General features: G+C 70.9%; 2 protein-coding genes across 2 annotated transcripts; both read right to left on the bottom strand.

Moving 5' to 3' along the window:
- Positions 1-4,329: 4,329 nt before the first annotated feature.
- On the bottom strand, positions 4,330-4,623 carry AURANDRAFT_16343 (hypothetical protein; the record flags this gene model as incomplete). The annotated part of the gene is made up of 1 exon (XM_009039073.1): positions 4,330-4,623. A coding segment is annotated over one exon (294 nt), but the record flags the coding sequence as incomplete, so codon positions are not given.
- Positions 4,624-5,286: 663 nt separating this feature from the next.
- AURANDRAFT_71732 (hypothetical protein) lies at positions 5,287-10,473 on the bottom strand (the record flags this gene model as incomplete). Its single annotated transcript, XM_009039072.1, has 2 exons — positions 5,287-7,244; positions 7,321-10,473. 2 exons carry the CDS (start codon positions 10,298-10,300, stop codon positions 5,287-5,289), a joined length of 4,938 nt encoding a protein of 1,645 aa, XP_009037320.1.
- Positions 10,474-10,483: the final 10 nt, after the last annotated feature.

Here is a 10,483-nt window from a genome sequence, read left to right as displayed (position 1 = left end):
TCGTGCCCGCTCGCACCAGTCGTACGCTTGTCGCACTGCTTGCTACCAGTCGTTTATTTTGTCGCGCGAGATAACAACCAGCGCGTTCACGGTTTTGGAGCACTCATGCACGTCGAGAACCATAACCATGCTCTCGCAGCACCTTTGACATGTTGAACGGTACGAGCACACGCTCATGATGGGCAAGCCCGGGCAGAGCCGGGCTTCTCGACATCAAGCAGGGCTATGCGCCGTGTTAACCTCTCCTAGCCTAGCACGACACAAGCACTGGCTCATGATGGGCAGCCCGGGCTTCTCGACATCAAGCAGGGCTATGCGCCGCTCTTCGTCTTATATACAACATTCGACCTCGCGACCGCGGTCAACTTCGCCGCGCGCGACATCGACGACGCGGTCGGGTCGGGCGGTGTCTTCGCCATCGACGTGGACGGCGACGGCGACGTCGACGTCCTCTCGGCGTCCTATCTCCAGGACACCATCGCGTGGTACGAGAACGACGGGTCCGAGTCCTTCGCCGGGCACGACCTCACGTACTCCTCGGGCGGTGCGTGGTCCGTGCACGCGATCGACGTCGACGGCGACGGCGACGTCGACGTCCTCTCGGCGTCCTTCACAGACGACACGGTCGCGTGGTACGAGAACGACGGGCTCGAATCGTTCGTCGAGCACGTCGTCACGACGCTGGCGGACGGTGCCATGTCCGCCTACCCCATCGACCTCGACGGCGACGGCGACGTCGACGTCCTCTACGCATCGAGCGGCGACGACACCGTCGCCGCGTGCAAGAACGACGGCTCGGATATCACGCTCTTTCGCTACATCACGGGAAACGCGGAGGGCGCCAACGCCGTCTTTTCGATCGACGTCGACGGCGACGGCTCCGCCGACGTCCTGTCGACGTCCTCGCTCGACGACACGGTCGCGTGGTATCAGACCCAGGACGTCAAGGGTTCGCAGACGTTTTCGATCGTGACCATCTCCACTCTGGCGGACCAGGCCGCCAGCGTCTTCGCGATCGACGTCGACGACGACGGCGACGTCGACGTAATGTCCGCGTCCGTCGGCGGACGTAATATCCGCGCCGTCGCGTGGTACGAAAACGACGGGGCCGAGTCGTTCGCCGAGCGCATCATGACGACGCTCGCGGACGGTGCGACGTCCGTCTTCGCGATCGACGTCGACGGCGACGGCGACGTCGACGCGCTGTCGGCGTCCTACTTTGGGGACGCGGTCGCCTGGCACGAGAACGACGGGTCCGAGTCGTTCGCGGAGCGCGTCATCACGACGCTGGCGGACGGCGCCATGTCCGTCTTCGCGATCGACGTCGACGAAGACGGCGACGTCGACGTCCTCTCTGGCTTTTATTATCGCAGTCAGTGGTACGAGAGCGACCTCGCGACGCCCGCCCCGACCGCGGCGCCGTCCGCCGGCCCCTCTCCAGACCCGACGCCGCGCCCGACGACCGCGAGTCCCTCTCCGAACCCGACGCCGCGCCCGACGACCGCGAGCCCATCTCCAAACCCGACGCCGCGCCCGACGACCGCCCATCCCTCTCCGAGCCCGACGCTCGCGCCCACGCTCGGACCTACGACGCGCGCGCCGACGCCGGAGCCGACCGCCGCGCCGACGTCGCTTCCGGCGCCGCTCCCCACGCTCTCTCCGACGGACGTCGTCCTGTTCTGGCTGCCGCCGTCGTCGAGCCCGACGGTCGTCCCCGCGCCACGGCCGACGCGCCGCCCGACGCCGCGGCCGACGCCGCGGCCCCTCGCGACGCCGACGCCGACGCCGCAGCCCACGACAACACCAACCCCGCGGCCCTCGTCGGCGAGCCCGTCCTACGCGCCGAGCCCCTTCCCGTCCGGGGAGCCGTCGCTCCCGCCCAGCGCCGAGCCGTCGTCGGCGAGCCCGTCCTACCGGCCGTCGACCCCGCCCAGCCCCGAGCCCTCGTCCGCGACGCCGTCGTACGCGCCGTCGTCGCCGCCGACGTCGGCCGCGCCGTCGTCCGCGCCGACGCCCGCCTGCGTCGGCCGGGAGACGCTCTACCGCGTCGACCTCGGCCCCGACGAGGCCGCGTGGACGGGCGTCGTCGCGTCGTTATACCAGGGCCAGGGCACGGGCGGCGCCGTGCTCCAGACCTTCGGCGGCGACGGCGCGGACCTCGTCCGCTTCTACTGCCGCGAGGAGGAGCTCTGCGCGACCCTCGCGGTGGACTTCGGCGACGCGCCGAGCGACGACCTGTTTTTCCGCGTCTCCGTGCCGAGCGCGGGCGACGCGGCGACGTTTCACGGCGCGGGGCCCTACACGTTCTGCGCCTCGGACGCCGGCATCCGCGCCGCGCCGACGCCGGCGCCGACGGCGTCCCCGGCGCCGTCGACGGCCCGCCCGTCGGCCGCGCCCGCGCCGTCGCCCTCCGCGGCGCCCGCGCCCGCGCCCTCCGCGGCGCCGTCGACGGCCGCGCCGTCGACGGCCGCGCCGTCGCCCGCGCCGTCCGCGGCGCCGGCGCCCGCCCCGACGTCGACGGCCCCGACGTCTCCGCCGTCGTCCGCCTGCCGCGACGACGCCGCGTGGCACAAAACGTCGCAGCCGTGGAAGAACTGCGCGTGGGTCGGCGGCTTCCCGTCGGCGCGGTGCCTCGTCGTCGGCGCCGACGAGCGCCTCGCGCACGAGGCCTGCCGCGAGAGCTGCGGCTGCTCCGCGCCGCCGTCGGCCGCGCCGACGCGGCGCCCGACGACGGCCGCGCCGACGTCGCCGGCGCCGACGACGGCCGCGCCGTCGCCCGGCCCCACGTCGGCGCCGACGGCGCCCTTCCTGCGCATCGAGTCCGTCGGCGTCCTCGGCGTCTGCGTCGCCGAGGTGCCCTGCGCCGTCGACTGGTCCTATCGAGGGCCGCCGTGCGACCGGGTACGGGTCTCGACGGCGCGCCGCGAGGACTCGCGCGCGCTCGGGAGCTTCGAGACGACCAACGACGGCCGCGCGGTCGGCACCATCCCCGGGGGCGCCGCCGTGGGCACGTACCTCCTCACGGTGTCCGCCTGCTCGCGCGAGACCGCCGACGAGGCCGAGTTCGAGGTGTCGTCGACACCGGCGCCGACGGCGCCGCCGACCGCCGCGCCGTCGCCCGCGCCGTCGCCCGCGCCGACGCGCGCGCCCTCCGCGTCGCCGTCGCCGCGGCCGTCGCCGCGGCCGAGCCCCGCGCCGACCCCCCGGACGACGGCCGCGCCGACGCGGGCCCCGACGCGCGGCGGCCTGTCCGCGGCGCCGTCGGCCGCGCCGGCCGCCGTGGCGTCGACCTGCTGCGGCGACGCGGCGACGGCCTCGTCGTCGATCGTCGTCGTCGCCATCGTCGTCGCCATCATCGTCGCCGTCGTCGCGGGCGTCGCCGCGGTCGCGCACAGGCGCCGTGTTGCCGACGCCGCGGACGCGGACGCGCCCGCCGTCGAGGTCAAGGGGCCCACGTACCTCCCCGACGAAGGCGCGCACATGACCGAACCTATCTGATTAGGGGGGCGCCAGCTCGATGACGGCGTCCTCGTCCGGCGCGGGCGGCGACCCGCCCTCGTCGCCGTCGTCGTCGTCCTTCCGGGGCGCGAGGATGTTGTCGGCCCAGCCGACGCGGTTCCAGGTGCCGCCGGCGAAGCCCCCGGCCTCGTGGTAGCGGGACACGCTCCAGCCCGCCTTGTCGAGCTGGAGCCCCGCGTCGCGCATCATGGTCAACGTGCCGCGGCGCTCGGGCGCGCACGTGAGCCGCGGGCCCTGGAGGCAGCACCAGTAGTCGACGGTGCCGCCGACGCAGCCCCGGCAGGGGCCGCAGGCCCCGAACTCCTCGTGGAAGTCCATGGTCGTGTTCGCGACGTAGCGGTTCGTGCCGACGAAGTAGCAGTCGCCGAAGCACTCCGCGAAGTCTTTGACGGGCATCCAGAACTTGCCGTCCTCCTTGGCGATCTTCCGCCCGAGGAGCGACATGCCCGCGGTCTCCATCCAGCGGGCCGTCGACGCGTCGTGGTCGCTGTAGGGGCCCATCCACTCGCCGTCGCCCCAGGGGTTGCGCAGCTGCAGGAGCTTCGCGCCGGAGACGAGCGACGCCGCGTCGAGGACGGAGTACGCGTGGCCGCTCACGAGGCCGAGCTTCGCCCGCCGGCAGCCCGCGCCGACCAAGAGCGACGGCGGCTTGACGGCGGGCAGGTAGCCGTGGGCGAGGGCGCCGTGGACGACGTCGAAGAAGGCGGAGAGCGACGTCGCGGCGACGTACTGTTTGGGGAACATGTCGACGCCGTGGTTGCCCGTGAAGGACTGGAGCGCCAGGCAGCCGTCGTTGCCCTTGAGGTAGCCGTAGGACCCCCACATCTTCGCGAAGGCCTTCTCGAGGAGCATGACCCAGAGCTCGTTGCCGTTGGGCTTCGTGAAGCGAGGTCGGGCGTTCGCGTCGTCCATCGGGATGCGGTCGTCGATGACGATGACCACCCACTTCTCCTTGCGCACGTCGTACAAGCGGATCCGATACACGCCGCAGGGCTCGACGAACTGGGTGATGAAGAGGCGCCGGATGATCTCCGGGTGCGCCTCCGCGCACGACGCGATCGCCGACAGGAGCCAGCAGTCGCCCAGACCGCCCTGCTTCACATCATCCGCTTCAATCTTGTCGAAGAGCTTCGCGCGGCCGACGCCGCGACCCTTGGGCACGATGTCCGGCGCGCGCTTCCAGGGCACGGTCGTGTCGCCGCAGGGGTTGTGGCAGACGCAGAGCACCTTCGCGCAGCAGCACAGAAAGAAGTCGCAGCAGGGCTTCGTGCGCCCCTGCAGCAGGTTGTAGCCCACCGACGCGTCCGTCGCCGGGAACCAGGGGTCGCGGTACTTGGGGAAGCAGGCGCCGCAGCCCAGCACGTCGCAGCAAAACTTGGCGAGGAGCAGGTGGAGCGTCGCGAACATGCACGGGAACACGTAGATGCGGAACCAGTTGATGACGAGCATGAACGGCGCGAGGAAGACGTTCGCCACGCAGGACAGCAGGTAGCAGAAACATCTTGGGAAGCAGCCGCAGATGTCCGACTTGGGGTCCTTGGTCCGCAGCGCGAAGAGGCCCTGGGTGCCCAACGCGCAGCCGCCGATGTTGCAGAACGGCGTGTCCGCGCCTTTGTTCTCGATGTCCTCAAAGTCCTCGGGCCGCACGCGCGCGCCGCCCATGCCCATGGCCGCTTGGTGTTCACGACGTTTGAAGGCTGCCCATTGCAATTATTGCAGCGCAACGGTCGCAAGGCCTTCATTGACGTTCAAGGCGGCAGCATGAACTTACGAGGAGCGGCCCACGTCGCAGCCCTCCTCGGGCTCGCCGCCCCGCTTCTCCTCGAGGTTCGCCGAGCAGGTGATCATCTCGAGGAGCTCCGTCGGGGCCGAGGAGCAGTCCTTGTTGGGCTCGTCGGGCCCGTGGCCGTCGAGGAGCTCCACGTCGCTGTAGGTCCCGTCGTCGGCGCCGGCGTCCTCCGCCGGCGCCTGGCGCGGGAACGGGCGGTACGCCTCGCCGCCCGCGCTGCCCGAGATGCCGCGGCGCCCGTCGACGCACGCCGCCTCGGCGTCGTCGATGGCCTCGTCGTACTTGCCGTTGAAGACCCGGTGGATGACGTAGAAGAACGCCGCGATGGGCAGGAGCGCCGCCGCGAAGAGGAGGACCACGGCGATCCAGCCGAGGAGGACGCCGTTGCGGAGCATGACCGTCGTGAACAACAGTATCGTCACGGACCAGCCGCTCACCTCCGCGAGGAGGTCGTCGTCGTCCTCCATGAAGGGCTGCGCGTGGATGTAGCCCGCCGTGAAGAGCACGGACACGGCGAGCGCGAGGAAGGCCTGGAGCTTCGAGTCCGGCGCGATGATCGCCAGCAGCGTCGTGAAGAAGAGGCGCCGCAGCACCTCGAAGATCTCCCAGAGGTACCACCGCGGCTCGTAGTCGATCCAGAGGAACTGGAAGGACTGGACGATGTTCGCCGCGTCGTGCTCGAGCGACTTATTCCGCCGCTGCACGAGCCGGAGCTGGTAGTCGAGGCTCAGCATCGCGTGCTCCGTGCGCCGCTTCGTCGCGCCCGCGACGTCCGCCGCGACCGCGTGCGTCGGGTGGAGCACCCGTTCGAACCGCTTGAGCAGCGTGTAGTAGAGCGCGGGCACGCCGAGCGGATAGATGAAGATGCCCAGGATGGCCCAGACGCGGGTGACGCTCCTGTACTGGGACGACGCCGTCGCGACGGCCGGCTCGACGCGCAGGAAGCGCCGCGTCTCGCCGTCGCCGTAGTCGATCTCCTCGGACACGAGCGCGGACACGGCCGCGTAGGCGCAGATGGGCAGCGTCAGGTGGATGAAGAGCAGGCAGACCTGGGTGACGATGCGCCGCCGCTCGACGACCTCCTTCGGCGTCTGCCGTCCGACGACGCGGTGCCCCCAGAAGAGCGCGTTGACGATCAAAGCGAAGACGATGGGCACGAGCAGCGTCGTCGCGAGGCTCTCGGCGTAGAAGGTCGCGATGGATTGGCCCGAGAAGAGGCACCGCGTCGGCAGCAGCGACGCGACGTCGATGCCGGACACGAGGCCCGTGAGCCGCACGAGCGCCGCGAAGGACCCCGGCAGCTCGAGCGCGGGGCCGAAGACCATGGGCACCGCGGAGACGATCTGCACGAAGTTCAGCACGACCTTGACCTTGGTCACATAAACGCTCAGCGACGACGTCGTCGCCGCGTCGTCGAGCGCGAACCGCTTCGAGTCGCGCTTCTGCAGCGCGGCGTTGGACGCCCAGCCGACGACTTCTTCCGCCGCGCCGCCCGCCGTGTCCGCGACGGCGAGGAACAGGGACGAGCCCGTCGTGGAGAAGACGACGGCCACGAGCGCGCCGAGCGCCAGGACCGCGACGACCGCGTAGACCGCGACGATGACGCCGTTGTTCCCCGAGCGGCACTTCTCGCAGGTCATGCCGCCGTCGCGCGTCATCGCCCGGTAGTGGTCGCGGTCGCAGGACCCGCAGCGCGCGCCCGCGTAGCCCGACGCGCACGACGCGGCGCCCGTCGCGTTGCCCCGGGGGCACGCGCGCCGCGCGCCGGGGCACTCGTAGGTCTTCTCGGCCCGGGGCGACGCGCGGTAGCGGCCGCCCTTGGTGACGACGGCGTCCAACGTCTGTCCAAAGTCCTCGCAGACGAAGCCCGCCGCGCAGCGCTTGCAGGCGGCGTCGGCGCTCCACGCGGAGCCGCGCGCCGAGTACCAGTAGTCGCCTACCAAACATAACGGTGACGATTTCTCATTGGTTTCCCACCCGAAATCTCTCGAAAGTTGTCACGGCCACAGGACGCTGGGAGTCGCCGACGCCGCAGAGGATGCACTCGCCGCCGGTTTCGTCGCCGATTAAAAATTCGCCGGGCACGCACTGGCGAAACGTGAACGTGAGGTTCGCCGTGTAGGGCTGCGCGCGGTCCTCGTCGAACGCCGCGCCGGCGTAGGCGACCCACGTCGACTCGAGCGACGCGACGACCTCGAGCGATCCGCCGGGGTGACCGTAGAGCTGGAGCGGCTCGCCGGCCTCCCAGGTCGCGACGCCATCCACAAAACCCATCTTCACGGTCCCGGAGAGGGAGCTGCCCGCGGTGAGCTCCGCGGAGAGCACCGTCGCCGTGTCTTTGACGACGTTGCCGAAGGCGTCGACGGCCGAGACGACGATGGCGTGCTTCAAATCTTCGCCCGCGGCCTCGTCGCCCGCGTGCTCCGCGAGGATCGCCGCGATGCCCGTCGCGAAGCGGCCGCCGTAGAGCGCGCTGTTGTTCTCGAACGCCGCGCGCGTCGGCCCGTCCGTGCGGTTGAGCGCGGCGTAGGCGTTGGAGATGTCGAAGTAGGCCGCGCCGCCGCCGCCGTTCGGGGCCGAGTTGCCCGCGACGACGTCCGAGGGCGCGAGCGCGACCGTCGCGCCGCCGTCGAGGCGCATGGCGCCGCCGCGGCGGCCGGCGACGTTGCCGACGAAAATGGACCCGTTCGAGGTGAATTCCGAGGAAAAGGTCGCGTAGACCGCGCCGCCGTCTTCGGAAGCGTAGTTCGACGCGAAGACGCACTCAAAGGCGGCGACCGTCGCCCGGTTCGTGAGCGCGACGGCGGCGCCGCTGCCCGAGATCGTGTTGTTGCGGAACGTCGACGCCGTCAGCGCGATCGCCGCCTCCGCGACGCTGAGCGCGCCGCCGACGTTGTCGCGGAAGGACACGTTCCGAAACGCGCCGCCCGTCGCGTCGAGGACCACCGCCGCGGAGCCCGTCATCGCGAGCGTCGACGCGCCCCCGGCGATGACCACGTTGTCCAACGAGACGTCGGCGGCGTCCAGGAGATACAGCGCCGACGCGTAGGCGCCCGCGCCGTTGGAGAAGGACGAGTTCGACACGGTCAGGCGCGCCTGGTCGCCGGTGTAGACGCCCGCGGCGACGCCCGACGAGCAGCCGTCGAAGGCGCTCCCCTCGACGACCAACACGCTGTCGAGGTCCTGGTAGGCGAAGCCGCCGTAGGGCGCGTCGGCGCGCGCCACGGCGACGTCTCGGACCGTGACGCGGGACCGCGGCTCGAGGTGGAGGCTGCCGCCCATGGCCGTGGCCCCGGCGCCGACGGACGTCACGCCGACGAGGTCGATCGTCGCGGCCGCGTCCGCGGCGACGTCGCCGCCGCGGCGGGCGACGTTGCCGACGAGCGTCGCGCCGGTCAGGGACACGACCGCCTGGGCCGTGACGCCGAGGACGCCGCCGTCGGAGGCCGAGTTATGCGACAGCACGGAGCCCGCGCCGTCGAGGACCGCGTCCTCGGCCGCGTAGACGACGCCGCCGATCTCCGCCACGTTGCCGGTGGCGACGGGCGGGAGCCGTACGCGAGGGGCCGTGGACATGGCGTGGTAGAGGACGCCGCCGAGAGGCGCCGAGTTGTTGTGGAACGCGCCGCCGGACCAGTCGAAGGACCCGTAGAGGGACCCGCCCTCCACAAAGGCGACGTCGTCGCCGGCGTGGAAGACGCCGCCGGTCTCCTCGGCGCCGTTGTTCGAGAAGACGCCGCCGGAGACGACGAGCCGGTTTTGGGACTTGGCGACGCCCCCCTCCGCGGCCGCGTTGCCCTCGAAGACGCCGCCGGAGACGTTCAGCGAGCCCTCGTAGACGAAGAAGACGCCGCCCTCGAGCGCGAAGTTGTTCGCGAAGGTCCCGCCGGTGACGAGGAGCTCGGAGCCTTCGCCGCGGACGCAGGCGACGCCGCCGCGCTCGTCGCCGTAGTTGTCGCGGAACTCGCCGCCCCGTATGAGGAGGCTGCCCCGCTTGACGTGCGCGACGCCCGAAATGACCGCCGTGTTCTTCGAAAACGTGCCGCCATCGATCACGACCGTGCTAAAGCCCACGATGAAGAAGACGGCGCCGAAGTCGACGTGCCAGAAATTCTCCGTCCAGTTTCCGCCTAAAACGTGGACGAAACCTCCCAGCGACACGTGCACGGCGACCTCGTGGCCCCGGACGGTCGCGTTGCCGACGGTCAAGACGCCCCGGACCTTCGCGAACGCGCCGGGCCCGTACCGCCACCCGTCCGTGTCCATGTAGTCGCCCGTCACCCCCGCCGTGTTGTTGGCGAAGACCGCGCCGCCGTCGACGGTGGCCGTCGCGTCCTCGTCCACCGTCGCGAAACCGCCGTTTAAGTACGCGGCGTTGCCCGCGACGACGCCGCCGGACCAGGCCAACTGCGCCGCGTCGGCGACGTAAATCACGCCGGCGCTCGACGACGCGCTGTTGCCGCCGTAGACGCCGCCGTCGACGGCCGCGACGGCGTTGCCTTCGAAATAGAAGACGCCGCCGTCTTCCGCCGAGTTGTTTGAGAAGGCGCCGCCCGCCACGGTGACCGTCGCGTCGTCGGCGGCGCGCAAGAACCCGCCGGTGTCGCCCGCGTTGCCCGCCGCGACGACGCCGTCGAGCGCCGCGGACGCCTCGTTGGCCACCGAGATCGTCGTGTTCATTTCGCCCGAGATCGCGACGTTGGCCAGCGTGAGCGCCGCCTGGCCGGTGACCGTGAACAGGCCGGCGCTGCCGCAGCTGCTCAGGCTGTAGATTTCGTCCTCCGACGGCGAGGAGATCGTCAGCTGTTTTTTCGCACCGATCGACACGGGCGACACGCAGGCGAGATCGGCAGCGAGTTCGATTGAGACGACGTCGACGACATCGAGCTGGCCCATGTTGGCATCGAACTCGCTCGCCGTGGACACGACGGTGGTCGCGGCGGCTTGCGCGATGGCAGCGCCCAGGACCAGCGCGAAGAGCGGGCTGCCCATTGCGCCGACGGCGCTGCTCGTCCACTTCTCGCGCCGCGGCGACTCCGACGGCGCTGCTTATATGGAGCCCAGGATCAGCGCGAAGAGAGGCTGCCCATGCTTGGTTTCAGCCTTTTTGTGACGAGGTCGACGATGATGGTGCCGTCGTACATGCCGTCGATCCAGAATTTGTGATTCGCCAGG

Source organism: Aureococcus anophagefferens (assembly GCF_000186865.1).
Source record: "Aureococcus anophagefferens unplaced genomic scaffold AURANscaffold_10, whole genome shotgun sequence".
In the NCBI taxonomy this organism is placed as follows: Eukaryota; class Pelagophyceae; order Pelagomonadales; family Pelagomonadaceae; genus Aureococcus; species Aureococcus anophagefferens.
This window is presented reverse-complemented; position numbering and strand designations above follow the sequence as displayed.